Source organism: Podarcis raffonei, chromosome 7 (genome assembly GCF_027172205.1).
Source record: "Podarcis raffonei isolate rPodRaf1 chromosome 7, rPodRaf1.pri, whole genome shotgun sequence".
NCBI lineage: Eukaryota > Metazoa > Chordata > Lepidosauria > Squamata > Lacertidae > Podarcis > Podarcis raffonei.
In genome coordinates, this window is record NC_070608.1 from 49,158,110 (window position 1) to 49,182,203 (window position 24,094).

A 24,094-nucleotide genomic window follows, 5' to 3' on the forward strand; every position below is an offset into this window, starting at 1 on the left:
GAAAATTTGAATGCTAACAAATTAATTAAACAATTAACTTAGTTGAACAATACAAAATTACAAATATGAATCAACTACCTGATGTAAAGCATCCAAAATAACGTAACCTGCAGAATTTCCTAAATAGGGTTTTTGCTCCCTACATGTTACAATATAAAAGGTCTTAATGTTATTAACTACTGACGTTTTAAAATAAAAACGATTTAGAGTACTCTGAGTGCTTCATACCTTGCTACATACAGTCATACCTTGGTTTTCAAATGGCTTGGCTCCTAAACAAATCGGCTCCCAAATTGTGAGTGTTCCGGTTTGTGAACGTTTTTCAGAAGCCAAACGTCTGACACAGCTTCTGCTTGGTTTTTGAACAGTTTCAGGAGTCAAATGGACTCCTGGAACGGATTAAGTTCGAGAACCAAGGTTCCACCGTATTATCTCTGTAATCCATTCAGCAACCTCTAAGGTAGGTCACTGTTGCCTCCATATTGCAGGTGGAAGAGTGAGGCTAAGAGACAGTGACTCAACTAAGTCAACCCTGCACTAACTATCCTGAGAGTAAGTCCCACTGAACCTGGGATTTCACTTCTAGTACAATCTGAACTAAGGATTTGCACCTCACATTCAAAGCCACCATGTTACCTTCATTTTTGTAATACTTGTGGGCACACAGAAGTTCAGAGTAAAGTGAAAATGCAAACTGTATAAACAAATGTAATTTCCCAGTGAATGCTAGGGAGGAAAGACCCACAATTTTAAACTTGTGATTACTGCAAGAACCTTCTCTAGTGGAGAGGGAGTTAGCAGCATCTTGTGTCGCTGTTTAATCTCCTGTGGTTATAAATACCCAGTTCCTCCTGGGCTGGATTTTCCACGCGCCTCATTTCTAACCCTTCTCCCATGAACATACTTGTGCCCCTTCCAAGGAAAAGTTACATTGTGTGATGCTCTATTAACGATTCATTAGCTGCATAAGTAGCTGTTTGTAGCTGAAGTGACCCTCCCCCCTCCCTCCCTCTTGTGCTGGATAAAGATTAAGAACAACCATCTGAACCAAGCGATTCATGAAGAGCGAGAGGCCATCATTGAATTGCGAGTGCAGCTCCGGCTCTTGCAGATGCAGCGAGCAAAATCGGAGCAGCAGGTGCAGGAAGAAGAAGAGCTTGAGAAACGGGCAGGCGCATCCCAGCAGCAGCAGCAGCCTCAGCAGCCCCAGCCGCCAAGAGAGACTGTCCCGGAGACAAAAGCAGCGAAAGAGCAGCCAAAGGCAATCAAGGAGCCAGTGAAGCCATCGCCAAGCAAGGAGCGAAAGGAAACACCAATTTAATTGGATTCCTAAGGTATTCAGGAGACCACCTGGGGCAAAGCCAGGACTGTGCAACTTACTGTAAATCTGAGGCATGTATATTCTGTAAATAGGTTGTCTTTTACACCCTGGAGACATTTTGTCTCCTCCCTACCTGTGGCTTCTGCCTATCAGGCTCAGGTTATTTGGAAGGACAAAGCAATTTGAGATGGGGAAGAGGGTGCAGCACAGCTGTTACTTTGCGACGTCAGATACTGGCATCAGGTGACAATAAATGACTCGCTGGGAAGTTTCATTTTCAAACAGTTGGGTCTGGAGCAGTCTTGGAAATTCTCTCATGTGTTTTCTTCCTAAGGGCTACTTCATGCGTATCATTTCACTCCACTTAGTGTAGGGGGAAAGCCTACATACCCAGCCTTGTAATTGGCCACTCTTCCTGGTAGCCATAGGCAGCAGAATTTCCCACCAGTTGTATAGGCTGGTGGGAGAGGGATGGATTGCTCTGTTCCTTTTTCACCATACCACTTGACAGAAGGCCTTTTTTTTTAGTACTGACTCTAGAGAAGGGATCTTCCTTTCCTCTGCAGCCAACTTGGAAATGTAAGCAACTAGCTTTGTAGCCTGGATTTTTTAAAAAAACTAGCCTGCTAATAAGTTGTATGGGCTTATTTAAAAGGCTGCATATGTCTATGTATGTGTCATGTGCAGATCATGCTTGTTTCTATTTTGCTGTACACACACACACACACACACACACACACACACACACGTTGGGAAGCCACAGTTGGCAGCAACAAAATAGATAAATGCAACTATCATCCATAATAGTGTTCACATTTTTTCCACTGTGCTGGTGAAAGATAATGTGTGAAGTGGCTCTTGGGTCAGAATCAGTTCCAACCCATAACCATACATTTACTTGCTTTGTGAATTTCTTTGCTCTCCATTGTAATTTCTATCTTTTTACTCACTCTTGCTTGTGCTTTTGGTACAGATTATGAGCAGTGGAGCTTTACAAAGTAGATTTGTCCTGAGTGGATGGAAGGTCTCCAAGGGCAAAACATTAGTGTTATTCAGCATGTTCTCATTCTCATTTGACATTTTTAAAGCTGTATGGAACTATACGTAAAGCTGAGATGCAAAGATTGATGAGCACAGCCCCATAAATGAAAGTTACCCACAAAGATCTGTTAAACCTTGGCAATGCACTTAAGTATAGGACTAATTAACTAGGAAATGTATGTTCCTTACAGGTGAGAATACAAGCACCGTATAAGTAAATAGCCAGCACCTCATAATGCAGACTCTGTTCATTTCTTTTTAAAGTTTATTCCTATGTTTGTGGATAATGCTTTGATAATTTAACAGGGACCCACACATTTTCACTTAATAACCAGCCCCCAATTTGTGGTTGCCAAGCTTGGAAAGGGGCTGGAGTTTATTTTTGATGTACTGTTCTTCTGAGATGCAGAGTATTTTCAAGTACAGTGCAACACAAAGAACTCTGACCTCCTCCTGGAGCTAGGAAGGTGGTGGGATATCACCGGTGCCATTGTACTGTGCCCCTGAGAAGCATGGGAATGTCTCCAGGATTGTTACAGAAGTTGCACTGTGCTTCTGGTGCATGTGGAATGCCTAGGAGACAGCATGACACAAGCAACTGCCCCCTTCTAAGGACTGAGGCTAGGAAGGGAATGGTTGATCATCCTTGAGAGTCATACAGTGATTTGGGGGCACCCTAAGCTACTCTGAAGTATAGTGTGACTACTGAGACAAATCCTTAACTCCAAGCTCAGGAGGCGGACTGTGGCTCATCGTTCTTTCCAAAGGACAATGGGACACTAGCCATGGTGAGCATATTTGTGAACTTCTAATTAAAGCTGTTGGACAATGTGGCTTACTTAATCAGGTAATATACACCTCTCTTTGTAGAGAAGTTCAAGCTATTCAGATGTCCTCCAACAATTCCTGATGGAGAGCTGCTTCCTTTTGCTTGATCATTTTCTGTTGCCAGCAACAAATTATTTTGGTAACGTTTGTATTTCAGCAGCACCCATTTTTAAAAGTGCAGTTTAATTGAATTGGTCATCTCAGTAATGTAGAACAGATTCCACAGGGTGCTTTATAGCTTATTTACCGTAGTTTCTAGTCTGCATTATTTATTTTGTTTGGTATGGTTTTCTTTGCCTATTGCACTGCTTATGAATCATTGGCCATGATTTTATTTTGTACAAATAACGCCTTGATATATGTTACAGAGAACAGCTTATTTTTTTAAACCTTGAAGAAAAGAATTTATGGGGACTGGTCAGATGACGGTTATGTGTGCATAAAGCATTTTCCTTTGCCTGTTACATACATTTTATATTTTCTGGCAATATTTAAACTTTTTTTTTGTTTAAATTCTCACTAATTTCTATTAAATTGTCAAACCTTTATATAATCAATGTTCATCAAGCAAATATCTTGCTGCTGGTTAACTTCTATTTTGTCAATACCATGTTAATCAAGTAAATAAATTCTACAGCCATCTGCAAGTGGTTTTATTTAACTACAGGAAACAAGTAACTTGGACAGGTTCAATACCTACCAGCTCCAGAAAGAGCTGGGAACATCCCATCTGAAAGCCTGGAGTGGTGTTACCAAGTAGCGCAGACAGTACTGAGCTCAACAGTTCAGTGATCTGATTCCATGCAAGGCAGCTTCTACGTTGATATCCACTGCAAGCTGTAACTATCTCAAGCACTTGTTGCTGTCCAAATGTGACTTGTACAGGCACATGTAAGGCTTTTGGGGAAATGGGGAAGTGTTGTGTAATAGAGACTCTGCAACTGGGAACACCCACAGACAGCATTTGCAGTCTCTTGAGATGGGAGCAAAGTCAATAAGGCTTGCTTTTGAATACATGTGCATACATTTGCACCGTTAATTTGCAGTCAGCATTGTTGCTGCTTCATGATAGCTAAAGTAAATATTAAGCAGCTGTCTGTGTGGTAACACAGTACAAAAAAAATCTGGCAAGTTTGACATGTTATGATCAAAACGAGTATGTTTTTCCACTAGACGGCAGGTGATGGGAAAGAACAAGCTGAAAGAAAAAGATTAGTCAACCACATGAATATGAAGAACTGGTTGAATTAATCACTGTACATTTATTCTAACACTTTTATGAAAGCAAGTGCAGGTTTAAACATTTTTTAAAAAGGCTGCATGAACTCAGAAATGGGTATGCTTTTTCCAGATTGTGGTGCTTTCTAATAGACAATATGGGGTGCACCAAGTGGTCAGATGCTGCAACATTGTTAAGTTAAGCAGCTATAGACCCTTGGATGAGAAACCACTGAAACTGTAAAAAGCAGGGCATGAATACAACCATTAAAAAAAAGCCCAAAATGTAGCTCAAGGAATAAAGGAGCCTATAGTTCTAAAAAAGATAAAAAGAGCACTTCAATACAGAAACATACCAGCATTAGACACACTGAAAAAAACAATACAAAAACAAGTCAAAGGAAGGTCATAGGGGCAGCATCATGGCTCACTGTGAACATTCTCCAGGAGACTGCATGAGATTTAGGACACTGTCTGAACTGGAACACCCCATGCCACATGGTTACAACCCAGCCTTCCTACTCCATCAGAGCATTAGTGTGCCATACTACTTTCAGGCAGCCTAGTTTTCTAATACTGATTATCAGGCCAGGATCTGGCCATGAATACTTGGTCTCTACAGATTTACAAAGCATGTTTTAGTTCAAACAAGTTCAACACATTTCTTTGAAAGCGCAGCTTCTCAGAGCTTCCAAATAACTAACACCATGGTTTTATCTGAACATCACAAGTTGAGGTAGTAGCGTATGCATATAAGTTCATGTATACATAGACAGACACATATATATGTGAAAGAACCGATATCACTAAACATAGTATATCGTAGTAGGGAGCTGCTACTACATGAAAAGAAATAAGGCAGAACCAGCATTCGTTATGCATTTCTAACCCCATGATTTTAACAGCCACTTTGCCCATCGATAACTAGCCACCATGAACATGTGCAGCATTTGTCAGTCCCCCGTCCCCCCCATTATGACTCTTGAACCAAGCTTTCAGCCTGGGGACATACATACACAATACCAGCTACACACATTTCTTCAGAGTAGGACATCCACCTGTCCTTGGGTAACCACACACACACACACACACACACACACAATCGCCATGAGAAGTTAAACACACAATTTTAGACCCACATACCACCATCAGAACAGGAAAAGGAGAGACTTGATAAAAGCATTCCCTATTTGCAAGCTTTTATACGGTATTAAGAGAAGGAGATTTCATTCACTCTTATTAATAAATTTTCTTTTTATTTGGACAAGGAGAGAACATTTTATCACAACAGTTTGAAATAGCATGATTAAAGACTGCAGCCCTCCCAAGAGTGGTCACAGATATGTACAGTATATGAAGAGCTGATCATGATCTAGTTAAAAATACCTGATGTGAAGTACATGTGCTAACAGGTTTCCTTCAGGTCATGACCAGCATGAAAAACACATTAGGACACAGGTACTCAGTGGAGTTTTCTGCTAATGAGTACAGCAATATGCTGTGTTTAAAGGTTTACAATCAAATTGTTGTTAGTGTTAGCACTGAGCCCTTAAGGGGAGAAAACAAACACCAAATCTCTACTTTTCCCTCTTTTACACACATCAAAACTATTCACACTTAAGGAGGTGCCCAGCTGCATACAAATTAAGTCTTTTCAAGGATAAAAACTTTTAATAGCTAATACTGGAGGTGTCTCTTGCTTCTTGGTACAAATCTGCCTTTATAGGGAATGAGAATTTCAGCTATCAGTTCCTAAGAGGGGGAAAGCTTGTTACATTAACTCCTCAGGAGAAAACAAATGCCGGTCACATCCCTTCTACACTGAAAATGCTCAGCCAATTCAAGTTTCACATATTCAGGAAGACAGAAGATTTAAGGCTCTGGTGGCAAATACAATCCTCTGAGCAAAGTTGTTCTAAAGTCAAGATTCAACAGGTAATGTTTATTTTTATTTTTCCTTGACTCTTAAAATCCTTGGTCTCAGGTTTAGATAACATCCAACTGAAGTTAAAAGTCTGGCAAGAAATTCCTTCCTCCATGGGAAAAAAAGTTTCAGTCATCCATTTTAGGAGCACTTGAGGATTGCCCTGCGATTTTGTAATGTTTTTGGTTTGTTTTTTAATTAAAATTATAGCAACATTCAGGGGCTACTTTTAGTAAGTTGAAGAGGCTGTGCTCATGGCATCATCTGCAATTTTGGTACTGGCAGGGTGGATGCTTGCAAAGTATTTTACGTCATTATCATTATCCATTTGGAGGGCCACAATTGTCTGCTCCACTGCTTCTTGGTGAGCACTGACACATGTTAAAAAATATTCTGTATGGAGAAAAAGCAAGAGAATCTTTTTTTATAAAGGAAAAGGTAGCATCACAAAAGATATGCTTCTTATAAAACCCCAAATTAGGATGCAAAGTCAATGCTATTTTTTTTTGCTGCCAGTACAGAACATTTATACAAAATGCATACAAAGACTAACATTTTAAATCATTTATATATATTATAATTTGGCATAAACAAACAAACAAAGGAACCATGCTTATCATGACTGGGTTGCAGAAAGTATACAGCACAGGCTCCCACATTCTTCTGGCTCAATTTTAAGGTGTTAGTTATAATCAACATTCACTGAGAAATCATCTGTGCTGCATAAGGTTGAGCAGGGAAAAGTCACTGATCCTTAAAGCACTGTACTGGATGCCTGTGACCTACTGTGTACAGCTTAGGACCCAAGTACTTAAAGGAATGCCTGTCCCTTACCTACTGACCTTTGTTTTGAGATCAGGAGGGGAGACCCTGCTCTTGATCCCACCAATGGGCATCGTCCTTGATAATGTGGCACAACACAGGGCAATGCCCCAATGGTGGAATTCTTTCCCTGGGGAATGGCAGTTGTCCCCTGTGCTGCTAACGCCATACTTCTTCACCCAAGCTTCAATACCCTGGACCTAGCAGTGTTACCAATGTGTTTGTTGTCTCGTGCTGTTGTTTTGGTTTTGTAGTTTTTATACGTTTTAACTATGGTGCATAAATGGCTGCAAAGGTGTAGAATGCAAGCAGAATAAATAATACTACCAGCACCTCTTTACGTTTTTCAGCCATGTCTCAAGTGAAAACTCCTGCCAATTGGATATGATTCCTCTATGGGTAGCTGACCTGGCCTGCCCCAGCAACTTTTCTGGTCCTCTAGGATTGCATCAGTTTTGGTGTCAGTGGCAAAAAGGAAGGGGAGAAAAGAGACTGTGCTGAAGTGAACAAAGCCCAGCACCCTGATAGGAATGCAAATCATGCAGCGAGGCGGCCATAACCCCTGTTCTCAGCTAATGTAGACCCTGAAGTACTGGCCAAGGCTGAATGCAACTCTTAGGCCAAAAAAGTTAGCCACTCCTGCTCTAGAAGATGCACAGAATCTTAAAGAGTTTTTCCATGTGAGGAGCAACCTTTCTTGGAGGCTTCCTGTGTTAGAATTTCCATTTCTGCTTCCAGTCTGGTACCTAGGAAATTCCCACAACCTCCTAGATGTTAACTTTTTTTCATCCCTTGTTACAAGTATTTCAAACATCAGGAACCAGTCCAGAACAAAAGATGCGCTTGAGGAAAAAACAATGGCATGAGAGTACATTTACTAGCTAATGCACACAGGAAATGTGTAATTTCTACAGAGCAGGAAATGCAGCAAGAGTACTTGAGTCCACAAACCTTTCTCTAGAAGCGTTTGCCTTAATGTTTTTGCAAGTAGGACTCGAACGTTTGGAACTCTATCTGAGGCCAAGAGCAGTAAATGGGGCAATAGATGCTCAGCAAACTGATCCATTGGCAGGCAGTCATCTTCTATGATAGTCTGAAAAGAAGATAAAGTAACTGTTTTAGACTTCCCCGAAAAGCAGGAGCAAAGCCTCTAAAATAGCAATAAAATATATTCTATAGGGTCATTTTGAAGCTCTCTTCTTTTTGCTTTCTTGGATTTGGGGCTGCTCCCCACCCATCCCCCTTCTCCACTGATACACACAGCTAGCCATCCGCATGGAAAGCTTCAAGGAGACATATTTTTGGATAACACACATTAAATTAGGACAAGAGAATGATAACCATCGTTAGGCTCAACCTCCAAAAGCTCTTTATCTTTTTGTAAGGAGCGGAGTTCACAAATACTATCCAGTTAGCTACTCTTACTAACTTCCTATTGTACCCATGATCAAACTCTGGAATCCAGAAATAATTCAGTGTTGAAAATGGAAAAACTTGTAACTTTGTAGCAGTGGCTTACATGTCAAGAAAATAAGAAAAATTCATGAATCTCTTACCTGGCAAATAAAGGCGAACGTTTGCCTGCCAGACCACTTTTGGCACCTGCAGAACGTTTCAACCAGTTCATTCATGAGATCGACCACAAATGTTGGCGGTGGAGCACTATACAGCTTCTTTACCATTTCACTAACCTAGAAAATACGCAAAGAACCCAATACATGGATTACCTGCTAAAATGGTTACTAAGTCAAATTCCATTTTTAACGTTTACATTATAGTTCATACCAGTTTGAAGGAAATCCAACGAACAGAGGAAACCTTGTCTGCACAAAGACTGAGAGCAATAGGTCGTAGGTAATCATATATGTCTCTGGCACTATACAGATCTAGAAGCAAGATCAGCTGCCTACAAAAATAAAATAAACAAAGGACTTAAAATTGCTAACCAATCATGAAAATGAAGCTATGTGCTGCAAGCAAAGGTGAATATTCCAAGAAGAAGAAGAAGAAGACCCCGCTTTATCACTACCCTAAGGAGTCTGAAAGCAGCTAATCTCCCTTCCCCTCCTCCCCTACAACACCACACTCTGTGAGGGGAGTGAGGCTGAGACACTTCAGAGAGAAGTGTGACTAGCCCAAGGTCACCCAGCAGCTGCACGTGGAGGAGCGGGGAATCGAACCCAGTTCACCAGATTACGAGTCCACTGCTCTTAACCACTACACCACACTGGCTCTACACACCACACTGGCATAGAAGTGCAGAGATGTGGGTTCCAGCCTGATTGAGTAGTCTCTCTGAAGAAAAGCTACAGTGCAGGAGGAACTCCCGGTATCTTACCACCTGCTCTAATGGCCACCAATTGCTGCTGGAGTGTTCATTCATTATAAGGCACCTCAGCAGCCTCTTTCTGGAGCTGAAATGGAGCATGCCCTTGTGCTGCTGATGGGGTGGAGAGGTTTGGTTCTGCTCTTTCTTAGATCTAAAAGATCCACACACTACAATTCCAAGCATGCTTATTCAGCAATAAATTCCAATGAGTTGAATTTTCTTGGGACTAAGTCCCACTGAACACACAAAAATTACTTTTTACTTAACTATACATAGACCCTAAGTTTCAGCCTCTCATCTGGCAAGTGGAATGAAAAACAAGCAGCTAGTGCGTCTTTCCACTAGTGGGTCTCCTCAGAAGCTAAACTGTGCCCAAACAGAAGTGGTATTGTAATTCTATATTAATAATAATCAGGTCTAGCATTTAGACAGCATAGTTTACTACTAAAACTTACTCAGCAAGTTCTGCTCGGAAACGCCAGTTCCTGCTGTTATCGGTGACTAAGAATTCCTGAAGCTGGTACAGATATTCCCGCCTTTTATCAGGGTGAAGAAGCTGGAAAAATAAAGATGAATGTTTTCAGAACCATACAAATTATAGTTGATTGTAGTTTATCAAATTATAGTTGAATATAGTCTATCAAAAAATGAGGCTATTCCAGAATTTCTATGAAATATCCTGGAACAAGACAGTAATGCAATATACAATGCGAATGATGGCAGAAATTAAACACATCTTTGGTTTCATCACATGATATCCATCAAGTTTTACTAAATACTAAAAGTTTATAAATTTAATTATCTGTCACCACAGAAGTATGCATACAGGGAGGAGTAAAAGGGATGATTGTTTTGTATGCATAAAAGGAGTATGTACCTTCAGAAAATCATGCAGATGCTTAAGCACACCAATTCTGACTTCATCAAGGTCCTTTAAGAAGCCATTGAAGACTGGAACCAGATCACCAGCTGTAAGCTGGTCTCCAAGAATGACTGCAAGTTCATGTATAGAAAATGCCAACGTTCTTCGAACTTTCCACTAAGAGGAAACAATGCACAAGGCCAACTTGTTAGCAAATCATACAACTTATTCAATGTTAGGGTTAGATTTGTTGCACAGCCAAGAGTACAGCTTGATTTGAAGGCTGGAACAAGACAAAAAGGAGACGTGGTTGCTTCCATGCATCTCTTCTTTCCTCTGGTGAAGTCTAGTAACATAAAACCCATGTTGGACATCATGGTGCACTGGCAAGTCTACCCTGGCCTAACAAAATTTTCAATGCAATTAAATCACATTATGCATTTTTATTTATTGGATATTACTGGAAACAGAGGAGATGTGGGGCTGTTTTCAGCAAAAAGCCAAGCATCTCTCATATCTGCTTCTGCTACCATGTTACAATTAATCAGTTAACTTACAATCAGTTAACATATTAATGCAGTTACTATTTACTGCTGAGAAAGGGGCTGGAGACGAACTTTTTATTTGAGTGATAATATATATAGATTTATATACCACTTAATCAAAAAAACCACAGCTCTAAGCAGTTTATACAAAATAGAAATTATTTGGATCAGCTTTCCTAAACAAAAAATATGTTAAGCATGTTCTCATTCCATTCAATCCCTTATTATAACTTTTTGGGGGGTAACAGGAGAAAACAAAAGATGTCCTAACTTCCTCTACCAGTTCCCCAGAAGACCTTTTGTGTTCCTGCAAACCCAGCAGAGGAGGAACCTTTTCAAAATTCTAACACCACAGCCAACGGATCAGGCATCCCTTGCATAGGTGTCTGAAGTGCAATCCTAGGCTCTCTTCACCACTGCGAAACAACACACAATTGTGCTCATAATTCTATTTTACTGATTTGCCTGGAATTTTAGACATAATAAGATTACTCCCATACAGCTGGTAAACTCTGGCCTTGTATGAATGCTATCGCAAACTCTTGGGATAAATGTTGGCACAGAGCAAAGTTCTTTTCTAATCCTTTGAATTATTTTATGAGTTTAGCAGATTCATTGCACTGAAATCAAAAAGGAAAAATGCTGGGGGGTTTCAGAAATTATATTAGAGCAAGCTGTTCCTACAGCAAATCTATTAGTTGATCAGTGTAAATGGAGAAAAGAAATCCAACAGGTTACTTATGGTTTACAGAGCAATCTTACAGCAAGATCTGTCGGAATGAGTAGGTTAGGATTCAGCAGATCTCTGACTGAACTGGGAGGTTCCCAGTACAGCCAGACTTCACTGCTTAACTCCTTCCTCTTCACCTCAGCCAGAGATCTGCCAGATTGTATTCCCCATTCTAGCCCAGATGGAGCCCAGTTGGCTGAGCCAAGCCTAGTAGATCTTAAACCAGCATAAGCCCTGGAAAAGGGGTGTGACAGGGGCTGGATCCTAAGCCTGATCATGTAATCTGGCAACCCGGTGTAAATTAAGCCAGTAAACAGGATGGTGTAACTCAAATACTATTTTAAAGGCTTACTTTCCCTTTGTCAGCCTTAAGCTGACTTAGCCAGCAACAGCCTTGCTGCTGAAAGGAGTTTGGATCTGGAGTAATTTTATGCCAGCTTAATTTACACTGGTTTGCTTTACACTAGCCTACTATGTATAGGATTCCTCCCCTGGAAAGAAAAATATGATAAAGACATGTGCAAATTCTCCTTCCAGGACACAAGTAGTTACCACCCCTTCCCCTCAGATATCCCTATTCTCAGGAAAAACATCAAGAATGCTATAGTAATGAGAAGCGGCCCAACATTTCTGCTTTCCCATTACATTAAGAACCTCAGACTCGTTTCTGGAAGGCTAGAGAAGCCAAAGCATACAATTTCAAATTGCACATTGTATCTAAGTACTTTCAGGTCTTATAAAGAGCTATAACATTACCTGCATGTCAGAGGCTAACGTCTCATAAGTATCTTTCAGACAGTGCCAGTTCTGTCTACCTAAGGTAAGTGCCACACCTGGAAGGCTGTAGGCACAGTGCTTTGCAATCTCTGTATCAACAGTCTGAGCTCGAGAGGGATCAGTCATGGATAAATACTGGTCCAGCAAGGCCTGAGGTACAACGTCCTAAAACACAAAGCATATGAATTTAAGCGTATATTCTGAAAAAACTACATCGCCATAAAAAATAATTAATTAAAAATGTTAAGACTGCAGGGAAAGAGAATGAAAAAGAAAATTCAAGTACTATTTCTTATGTTACATTATTCTTCTAATAACCAACTTGTTACAAGTATAAATGGGAACTTTTTAAGGAGAGCAAGAGCGAAGTTGCTCACCTTTCAACAGAGCTGATGGAGGGGCCCTGCAGTCCCATCTCCCTCCCTCTCCTGCAGTCCAATAGGACGCCTGCTGATGACAGTTGAGGGAGAAGCCACAAAATGAGGATGGGAGTCATGTGCAGCCCCCATGGGTCAAGGCTGCCACATGTGCCCTAGGTCCTGAGAGTACAGAGTACAAGGGAAACGGTGACTCAGGGCAACGGGATTAGCTACCACCTTGCTGACTATATGGGCTATGATGTTTCTGTTTTGCTTACAGGTGCCTGAAGCCATTAAGGCAAAAGGGAAACAGAAAAGCTTGTACATAGTACAAGCCATCTCTCTCACACACTCACTAGACCGGTGTGCTGTTACTGTAATAGAAATTCTTGCTGACTGCATGTACAGGTCAGATTTGCAACTGATGATGCTCTCAAGGGGACAACAGTAGTCTGAGTGAGGAGGCTCAGGTTTCAATTTTAAATTTCGAAGTTCAGAATTCTTTAAAAAAGAGGGAGAAACTCACAGTGCACAACTTAAGCAAAGTAAAAATTATACTTACAGGTGTCGGATCATATATTACATGTAAAATTACTTTTAAGTTGTACAAGGAGAAAACTCTTTAAAAATACCTGAATTTTAGATTTTTTTTCTTCTTCAGGGCTGAAACTACTATTAGTGCTAAAGTCGGAATCATTGTGAATATAACGCAGAGCAGATTCTACAATGTCCTGTGGTGGAAAGTTAAAAACAACAACTTACAATGCAGGCATACTCTGCAGCACTATCCAATGCATATTTACTCAAAAGTAAATCCAAAGCATATGAAAATGAAGTTACTTGTTTTCTGACATTAACTGACAGGTGCTCAAGTGATAAAATTCATAGCAGCCAAATATTTACCTCAGCAGTATCATTGATTAAAGGCACTGGGTCATCCTGAATGGATGTAAAGCTCAGGTGATCTTTGATGCTCAGCTCATTCTGAGAATCCACTGACTTGCCAATGCCTGATGTCGTTTCCTCCTGGGGGTCCAGGCTTGAGGCTCGAAGGGCAGCAGAGAGCACCTCCACTTGTGCTGTGCATGTAAGGAAGGGGGCAAGCAGGTCAAAAACTTGTTCTACACCCATTACACAAACATTTCAGTGGTGTAGTAGTACTTCCCCCACACCCTGCTTCATAATCCATTAACACAGCAGTTGAGAACCTCCACTGATGGAAGCAGAGCCTTTACAGAAATGCCCTGTTGCTATGGAATGATCTTGCTGCTAAGGTGTAAAGTCTTTAAATGGTTTCAGAAAGAATTACAACACACTTCTGGTTAAGGATGGAATAAATCTGTTAGGTAAACTTTGGGAATACGCAGACTCTGGTTTTATGCTGCATTTTTATTGCTTTTAGTATTTTACCCTGATGGTGGCATGTAATCTGCTTTGTAAGCTGTTCCGAGCTTATGAAAAAAACATCCTAACAATGCTCTAAATCAGGGGTCAGCAAGGTTTATCTTGCCTGCACCGGATCGGTCCCGTGGAGATCCCTCCGTGGGCCAGAGCGCATGCCCCCGTAATTTCTGGCGTCTGCGCATATGTGATTTCTGGAGCCGTGGAAGTGAGTCCCCGCGCTGCGCCAGTTTAGCGCAAAATGCGAGTGGGCAGCTTGGTTTGGGGGCAGCCCATGGGCCGGTCAAACGACCTTGACGGGCCGCTTCTGGCCCATGGGCCTTAGGCTGCTGACCCCTGTTCTAAATGAAAGCTGTACGACAGTGCGAGATGCAGTTCCATTAGGGTTTCCAAGCATGCATACTCAAAGATAAGAGTAAATAGGTGAACAGGCAGTACACATTTGGAGGCTACCAAGGAAGCCCTTTACTTCTTTCTGCAACCATGTGGACTCTCACAGCATTATTTGGCCCCTAAAAAAACCAGGGAGTACTATCTGGCTTCTTACATTGCTAGATATTTCTCTTCCTTCCTAACACTCCCCACATCTTGGTAACCTTCTCTTTTTTCCTGCACTTTGGAAACAATTCAAGGCATTATTCCTTGTTTTAAGTTCATAATTTCAGAAATCCATCATCTTATGGAGCCACCTAATGCCTTTAAATATGAAAGGTTATTTCTTCAAAATGTGCTGAGAACTGATGTTTCTCAGTTCTATTTAATTTAATTTTGTTTATTGCATTCACATTGTTTATTATATTTTAGTTATAACATAAATGTAAGTAAAACTGAGAAGCTACAATTGTCTTTGCCTGGTATTCAACTAAATTTTACTCAGAGCAGAGCCAATGAAATTAATGAACCTGACTAAGTTAGGTCCTTTAAATAGGCTCACTCTGACCCCTTGCATCAGCATTTTTCATTTGCTTTCTAAAATCTTGCATATTTTGATAGTAACAATGTAGGGGTATATATAGTATTGTCTACTCACAGCTGATTCAAAGACCTGCATGTTCATGATATGCAAATTCTGCTAATTTATACATCCAGAGTATTTAAAGTAGTTATGGAGCTTTATCTCATTACATATTTTCTTCAGTTCTTGTAACTGCACAAATTGACCACCATAGACTATAGGCATCAGTAGTGGCCAACAGACAAAGTTGACTGTATGGTTCTCCTCCTACTACACAGTCAGCTGTATTAGTGGTTGTTATATTCAGCAAAGAGCTGAAAGAAGCAATTCATCCTGGGGAAGCCATTGTTTCTGGCCATTTGCCATTTGAGACAGGGGTCACTGTGTTAGTTATGTTCTGCCTAGGTTTTTAGGCTTTTCAAGAGACTCCGGGGGGGGGGGGGGGAGAGCAGAATCTTCTTTTGAAGAAACCAAACAAAGCTTCAGTGTTAAATATGCAACTATAAGAACCGAGACACTGGGAACTAACTGGTGACTGAATTAGGATTTGCTAGGCACAACTAAGCAAGCTTTGGTGACATAAAATGCATGTAGCCATATAATGAATAATAAAAGCATCCATATAATAATAGTAATGATAACATACTCTGAATGCTTAACTATTTCTCTATTCACTACTTTATTCATTCTTGTGACATCCTTAAAGAGATGCCAATTTTATTATCTCCAATTTGAGGGGAATGGGGAAGGAGAGATAGAGAAACTTGCCAAAGGCTGTCTAGCGTCACAGTGGGCAGAAGTTAGATCTAGATCTACTTGTACATGCTTAGCAGTAGATTGGCAGGGGCTTCTGATTCCCAATTGCGTGTGAATAATAGCAACAAACTGATACCTCTCCCTGCCACCCTAAATTATACTGCTGAAATGTAGAAAGCTTGGGGTAACCCAAATTAGTTTTGTGTGAAAGATTGTGAGCTCCATTCAGGATGCCTAGGCCCCAAATTATTTTATGTGCCTGCCTCGTGCACTAGGCAGCTTTGAGTAGATCTTGGGGTTTAGTAAAAAATACAGTATATTTTGCAAGCCTTAAGTCTGTCTACCCTGGTGAAGTGAACTCACAGTTGAGGTGATATTTGATTTTAAGACAGTTTGGAAAGCAGCCTCTCAGGTATGAATGTGATTAAGGGACTAATGCTTTTGCAAAGGATTTTAAAATATTTCAAAAAATGACTGGTAATACTGTGTGATGAGTTGTGAGGTAGGGTTCAATTATTCAAAGGAACTAGATACTGCAATTTCAGGACCATTTTTTTAGGTCCTGAAAGTGAAAGAATTTATTGTGAAACTTTAAGGAAATAAATGTCATTCAGGTTTAGAATAATTTGGGGGCACCACCACTAATTGGTACTGGCTTTTATCCTTGTCTGACTCTGCAACTTCATGTGAATCATACCTCGGTTAGCATCAATACCAAAACACATTGCTTTTGGCTCCTTTCCCATTCAGTTGAAACTTCCCCAACTCCCCCGGTTCACATCAAAATGTATCTCTCTCAGACTACCTAAAACCTGGCGCCTACCAAACCATTACACAAGACATGTCATGCTGTTCTCTCTAATGCAACATGTGCATTATATGACATTGGCTGTGACAACCCATGTTATTTTTATTAACATTTATTATGTAATCACATCCAATGTAGTACTGTGGCATTAAAAAACCAACATGTTAGCCACTACAGGGAATAAGATTAAAGATTAAATAAGATTTGAAGCACGGGGAACACGGCAGATGACTGTAAGGGCAAGGGAAGAAAAGCAGCAGAGACAATTATGGCTTTAAAGGAATATAAATGTGTACAAGTATCTGAGAATGTGATGGAAAGCACTTTCATCTACTTATTAAAACAAGCATAAAATGAGGTAGGTAGTTAGAGCTCAGACCTAGTTCAAACTGACCTTAATAGACTGGAGAACTGGGTCCAAATGAACAAAATTAATTTTAATAGGGACAAATGTAAGGTTTTATACTTAGGCAGGAACAGCCAGCTGGATAAATGAGGGAAACCTGGCTTACCAGTAGTACCTTGTGAAAAGGATTTAGGGGTCTTAGTACTTAGTACTTACTAACTTAACATGAGTAAACAGCAAAAAAAGCTTATGCATCAACAGAAGTCTAGTGTCCTGATCAAGGGAAGTCATAGTACCGCTCTATTTTGCCTTGGTCAGATCACATTAGGTCATCTGGGGAAATTTCAGGGCAATGATCTGTTTAGTTGAATTCAGGGTTTCCTAAACGTGGGTCTCCAGCTGTTTTTGGACGACAATTCCCATCATCCCTGACAACTGGTCCTATCCTACCAGCTAGGGATGATGGGAGTTGTAGATCAAAGCAGTTGGAGACTCAAGTTTGGGAAGCCCTGATTTAATTTATACTACCTCTTATTTCCTTCATTTAGTAAGTTCTATTTATTATTTTAGTTGTGTGTGTAGTTGCTAAAATACAATGCTTGCACAGCAATACAACATCCTCCTGTTTTTTTATCATCTGCAGCTTCTGTTTCCTGAAGTGCTCTTTCTTACTTCCTTTCTACTTCACAACACAGTAAGTTGCTATGTAATTACTTCACGGGGGAGCATAATTTTAAAACGCTTCCTGTGGTGCATTCGCATAGGGAACATTTCTAGTATTGAAAGTCATCTAATAGATACAATACTTAAGAAGCTACTCAGTAGTACTCATGTTGGCAAGCTGTCTGCAAGTGAAAATTCATTTAAGCAAATCCGCTGTAAAACACAAGGGTGGGAAGCTTCCTAATAAAGTGTATTTTGAGATTCTGTATTCAAACCCAATCCAACTGAGTTGAGACTATAATAAGCTGTCCAGAGTCACTATTTGGCATCTGACATCATTAATGGATCAAGTAGTTCATTTTCTAGCCCATTTTCTACAATTAACCATTTATGGATTAAATTAGTAAATTAGCACAATGACCAACGGGAGTAATCCAAGATTCAAGAGACATACTTGGAAGGGCTAAGTAGTAGTAAAGAAGTGGACAAACTGGTTTTTGTTTTGGATGTAAGGGCAGCTGACCTGTTTCTTCCATAGTTCATAAAGAGGTGTACTGCAACCAACACCCCTAATATGGTGATGGATCCTGCTACCAGAACTTTTATCTTTCATATGAACATAAGAAGAGCCCTGCTGGAAAAGGCCTACCTAATCCTGCATTCTGTTCTCACAGTGGCCAATCAGATGCCTATGCAATGTCAACAAACTGGACACATGAGCACCCTTCCACTCATGATTCTCAGCTAGTATAGAGGTTTCTGGAACTGATGCTGAATTACATTACACTAGCTGTCTCAGACCCAGCACTGCTTGGGAATTCTAAGAAACAAAACAGTGAGTACCGTCTTGAAATTGGTGATGAAAATTTGCACAGTTTTGAAAGGTTCAGTACGCCATTTTGATTCAAAATGGTGTCCAATTATATCAATAGACAAAAACCTGCTCCTTGATCTCAGGAACCATCATGCAAGCTTTCTTAAGAAGTGTCCAAATTCAGAGAGATGAGCTAAAGAGACCATCTTCCAAAATACATGGTAGATTCAGCAGCACCTAGGAACATTCAGTAACTTTACAGAAAAAAACTGCCAAGAAGAAGGTTTGTAAACCAGTCCTGAGGGCAACTGTATTCAGGTGGAGACACAGATTTCTGCAAATTATTATGAAATACAACCACATAAAGACCTTCACATGCCACACCATATTTAAAAGTGAAGTGGAACAGGGATCAAGAGGCATGTTCCATGACATTTCTGATAGCAAAATATTCAATGAAATGCAAAATGTTTGCAGCCCCTCAAGGTTCCTGGAAATTAATCTATATAGTGATGGTAGAGACTTTGGGCTTGCAGCTTCACTTCTAATGTACTGCAATATGTTGATATAGTTGGGATTTGATACCCAAATCACTTTTTAACAGGCAGCTTAACATTTAAACCAGGGAGTAAAATGGCCAGGGAAAACTGGCCCAACTAACTTGTAACAATTTATCCACTCTGTAATTTAGATCTTTGTTTGAAATCAAGAAAAGGAAATGGAAGGACAGAAGGGGGGGAGTAGTGGTGCAAAACAGAGACCTGATTTTCTTGATAAGTAAGCATAGTGTATTTGCATAAATCAAGGCTATTTACCTACAGGATTCTAAGATTCATTTCAGTTTCAACCAATTGGCCTTAATCTTTCTTTTCTAGGCATCTAATTCACACCTCACCTGGAACTAGGAATGTATTAACATGTATTAATACCTTTAACATCTGGATCATCTATATGAGGCTCCAAATTTTCTATCATTTCTTCCAACTCCTTCCTTGTAGCCATGGTAACGTTTGAAGAAGCTGATGCAACAACTTCCTGCTCTCCTTCCTGAGTTTCTGAATCAAGTGTTTCTGCAGTTTCCTGAAGTTCTAAATCAATATCTATCTTGGGAAGTGGAGTCCTCCAGAAATTGAATGAGTTATATAGCTCCTGATCAGAAAGGGGTTTTTCCTGGGAACTCGGTGCAGGTGCTGGCAATACTGCTATACTACAGCAATCAAAACTTTGTTCGTTCTTATTTGCTGCTTCTTGACATGATTCTGAAGACGAAGTGCAATGAAACATTGTCTCAGGCAGGGAATGAACCAACATGGAGTTACTCTCTTCCTTGTCATTTTCAAGGGTCTCTGCAAAATCACTCTCATCAGCATCTAAAGGCAACTCTGTCTGGCTTTGTACATCATGTGTTGGGATATCTTCTGTATCTACAATTCTTTCATTGCTGGACAAAGAAAATAAATGTGTGTGTTATCTACCACAGTGGTTATAAAGACATATTTGGCTACAACATGGGTGGGCAATCTGCAATATGGAGGTCACAAAGGGGAAAATGGAGGGTGGAAGGATGCTGGGACAAACAAGCAAACACGAAATTAAAGACACGTGTTACACCAAAGCACAAGGAGCTGTATGTGCATTGTAGTGCAAAATAAACTGGCCTCAACTTCTGGCATAGTTAAGTCACTGCTGGTCTACATAAGGACACTTGTGCCTTTCTTAGTTGCTCACAAACAGGCAGCATCAAAATTAAGGTCCTTCAAAAAGAATGAACATTTGGCACATATATTCTGTATCCACAATTTTTTCATTGCTAGACCCAGAAAATGTGTATGTCTAATAATCAGAATGGTTGGGTTGTTTAAAAGAATGATTTTTTTAAACCCATCCTACCTCAGAACTTGGGACATGAAATTTCCTTCATAATGGTAGAACATACAATCAAAGTATTAGTTAAAAAAATTGTCAGGGAAGAGTTAGAGTTAGAAGATTCCAGTTTCCCAGAGGGAGAAAGCATTCCCCAAAAATGCTAAGAGCCAATGAATTTAAATGAAATTAATAACCAATCCATACCTATGTTCCTCTGCAAGGTTCCGGTCCTCAGTGTTTTTACATTCTTCTTCTTTAAAAAATTGACCACTGCTGGATGGATTAGCGAATGTTGATATAAAAGGCCCCAGGGATTGAAAGGCAGCTTGGCGGACCTAGAGTAATGGATTCCAGAGAGTTCCTTTAAATATAGCTGCTTGTAATGAGTGCTCCAGCTGTCAGAAGTGGAAACATCCTAAGTTCCCCAAGGTATGCTGCAAGGAAATCTTGCATCTTGAAACAAGGCCAACAAGTGGGACATGGGAATGCATTATGCTAGCTGCCTCAAGAATATTACATTACAACCAGGTACATACTTGAGTGTCACACCAGTGTCTGAATACGCATATTAAAGTACATATCTTTCTGCAGAAGAATATTTAAAAACTCTAGAGCAAGGGTGGGGAATCTGCAAACCCTGCAGATGTTGTCAGACTCCAGCTTCCAAAAAACCTCAGTCAATATGACCAATGGTCAGGGATGATGTTCTTGGACTACAGCTCCTGTCTGGAGGACCACAGGTTAGCTACCCCTTATTCTAATCCAGAGAAATATTGCATTAGTCACATATATTTCACCACAATTTTACTATAAATTCCTACATTACATTTCCATCCATATTCAGAACTTACAGAAGTACACATCTCTTTAACAGAAGAAATCACAATTTGTCAAAGCAGATATTAGAATGGGTGAGCAGGAAATCCAAAAATATTTTCAAATACATATTTTAAAAGCTAGAGAAAGAACCAAGTAACAAATACAAACCAGATTGTAAAGTGTTTAATAGATATATATGCATTTTCACATCCTGTTTCCTGCCCAATTGTTTATTCCTTTGTCAAACCATCTTAAGAACCTCTGTACACTTTCACTGTACATGGTTATATTTACTTTCATAATAGAAGATTTCATTTTGGGGCATATACTTTTACTTTTGGTTCTGACAAATAACAGCACTGTTCCTTACGCTTTTTCAAAGTAGTAAAATATGTTGTGGCATCTAACAAATAAGTAAAACGACAAAAGTATCTGGACATAGAGTTGCCTTAAAATGCTAGCCCTAATAGTTATTGAAAACATAATCAACGTCTACAAAACACTACAGAGGATGGAGCTTCTATACCTTGCATAATACATTACCCCCTTCCACATGTCAATGGTATTATCAATACTTTAAACATTAATTAAACTCTCTCAAAATAATTGTCAAGAATCTTGCAAGAGGAGAAGGGGAGCTTAACAACTGACATCTTACCCATCGTGAAGGGTCACTGATAAGGTTAATAAAAAGTGTTGATAATTTTGTTCGCCGGACCTCCTGTGATGTGGCACATGAAACAGCCATAAAACATTCAGCACAAGCCTTCCGCACACCCCAAACATTATCAGAACAAAGCTGAAAAAATCTAGGAAGCTGAAAAATACAAAGCATAACACAAATTTTCTATGAATAATTTAAATGAGGTTTTGACTTTTTATCTTGAAATAATTCCTCATAAACTTGTAAAATGTTATAGTGGAAAATTATTAAGTGTGCTATGGACAAGATTAAGACAAGAGTGAATTCATTTTTTTGCTTCCTATGTTTGGAATTGCTTTACAATATCTTTTCCTTTTGGTATTAGAAAACCATCCCATCATCTCACAAAGAGCTTAAGCTACTCCAGTAAGCTACTCCACTCAGCAGCATTCTCTACAACTTGTAGCTTTTGGGACAGCCCCACACAGAATTCATGTGTAACTGTGGCCATGATATCTAGGTCCAGGAATGCCGTAGCTGATGCACTAAATTTGGTGAAAGGCATAAATGAAATCTAGCATAAATCAGTGTACTTTGGTTCCAGTGATTTTAATAGGAAGAATTATAACTAACTATTCCAGAATTTACCAGCATTTCTTCAGTGGCTTGCTGTCCAACTACACTACAGATGTCACCAAAATTGGCTGCACAAACCTGAAAAAACAATACATTTATTATAATATGGCACCGAGCAGACAAAAACTATTCAAAAAAGCAAGACTGAGGTTCTCAAACTACAATTTTTGCAATCAACTGTAAATCTATTGCACTGGGCCACAGGTTTACTACTCACAGGTTTACTACTCACTTCAGTTCTAATCTTGAAAGGTAGCTAATTTAAAAATAGGAGATACAACTTGATATGAACAAGAAGTCTTGTTTCCCTAAAAGTTGCAGGAACAAACTGGTAAAGAGCACAATTGGTTTAAGTATTAAGTAGGATAAAATATAGATTTTTTTAAAAAGGTTCTGGAAACTTAAGTTATGAGCCAGTGTGAGCAATCAGAAAAGTCTTCTTTCCTAAGTTGTTGAGTTTACCCAACTCCCTCTGGTTCATCCCCTTACTACAGAGCTGATGCTGAATGAGGTGAACATTCAATGCAATTATGTTTTCCTTTGGGGAGAACGAGGGTGGATCTCATTTCACATTTAGCTGCTAACCAATCACCAGATTTTGAGTCAAGAAAGAATTTCCCCCTAAAGTTCAGACTTTACTTGCATCCACACCATACATTTAAAGGACCCTTCTTCCACCTTAGGAGTAATGGCTTCTCCTAAAGTATCCTGGGAACTGTAGTTTGTCAAGGGTCTCTGCACCTTTCACAAAATATGGTTTCCATTACTCTCTGGGAAAAGCCATGACTCTTAAAGTGGTGGAAGAGTGGTTTAAATGTTTGGTGTGGGTATGATGCCAATAACAAATGTGGAGAAATTTGCCCTTCCCATAGTGCAGCAATGGCTCATTTGTTTGTTATCTGCTCTTGTCTTGCACTGATGTACCTCAGTACTATGGACTTTGTTCTGCTTTGGCCAACAAATTGTGTTGTATTGGTCATCTGTCATGGATGCTTTAGTTGAGATTCCTGCATTGCAGGGAGTTGGACTAGATGACCCTTGGGCTCCCTTCCAACTCTACAATTTTATGATTTGAAGAGGAAATATTGATGTATGTAAGATCTTGCCTTAGAGTAGCTGGGCTGATCTTTATGTTCTTCCTAATCCTTCCCAGCTTTATGATACTAGCATTTTAATTTCCGGATTCCATAATTTTTGCAGAATAAAGTGAGGATAGGATAGCAGTCAAATATTATCATTCTAATGCTTTAATTTTTACAACTGTTTGACTGTACAATATTCAAAGTATATGCTCTGGCGAGTCAAATGCCAAACCCTAGAGTATCAGCAACAGCTGACGTTTACTTGCTTCTTCATTTGCAGTGATGTCCTGAAAATCCTTCATTTCTGTCCTGCCTTACTGTGAATGGAGTCAGTGAATCCCGCCCTTCCTCCAAGAAATGCAAGATGGCATACAAGGAGTTATCACATTTTTAGCCTCTTAGTACCATCAGTGATGGTTAGCTACTGAGTTAATGACTCACTCAAAATTACCCACTGAGCTACCTGGCAGAGGAGGGACATAAAGTCATGTCTCCAGAGTCCCAAGTCATATTTTCTAGATGCCACACTGACATCTTAAGACAATGGTT

At 39.8% G+C, this 24,094-nt stretch overlaps 2 protein-coding genes across 16 annotated transcripts in view; one reads left to right on the top strand and one right to left on the bottom strand.

The window, feature by feature from the left end:
* Positions 1-3,832, top strand: part of RALBP1 (ralA binding protein 1) — a 27,518-nt gene extending 23,686 nt beyond the window's left edge. For both annotated transcript variants that reach the window (XM_053396542.1, XM_053396543.1), the window contains exon 10: positions 1,028-3,832. In XM_053396542.1, coding sequence (XP_053252517.1) covers positions 1,028-1,321 — 294 coding nt within the window. In that variant the 3' untranslated portion in view covers positions 1,322-3,832. The remainder of the gene's footprint in view (positions 1-1,027) is intronic.
* The window catches only part of PPP4R1 (protein phosphatase 4 regulatory subunit 1), a 40,258-nt gene continuing 19,979 nt past the window's right edge, over positions 3,816-24,094 (bottom strand). For 11 of the 14 annotated variants that reach the window (XM_053396531.1, XM_053396528.1, XM_053396527.1 and 8 more), the window contains 13 exons: positions 22,476-22,541; positions 21,843-22,001; positions 20,570-20,700; positions 19,429-19,940; positions 13,660-13,835; positions 13,389-13,487; positions 12,377-12,562; positions 10,361-10,522; positions 9,939-10,039; positions 8,940-9,060; positions 8,711-8,845; positions 8,106-8,247; positions 5,643-6,725 (listed from right to left, as the gene is read on the bottom strand). In XM_053396531.1, coding sequence (XP_053252506.1) covers positions 6,562-6,725; positions 8,106-8,247; positions 8,711-8,845; positions 8,940-9,060; positions 9,939-10,039; positions 10,361-10,522; positions 12,377-12,562; positions 13,389-13,487; positions 13,660-13,835; positions 19,429-19,940; positions 20,570-20,700; positions 21,843-22,001; positions 22,476-22,541 — 2,154 coding nt within the window. In that variant the 3' untranslated portion in view covers positions 5,643-6,561. Of the gene's footprint in view, positions 4,389-5,642; positions 6,726-8,105; positions 8,248-8,710; positions 8,846-8,939; positions 9,061-9,938; positions 10,040-10,360; positions 10,523-12,376; positions 12,563-13,388; positions 13,488-13,659; positions 13,836-19,428; positions 19,941-20,569; positions 20,701-21,842; positions 22,002-22,475; positions 22,542-24,094 lie in introns of those variants that run through there. The other 3 variants (XM_053396535.1, XM_053396529.1, XM_053396530.1) reach the window with 3 other exon arrangements.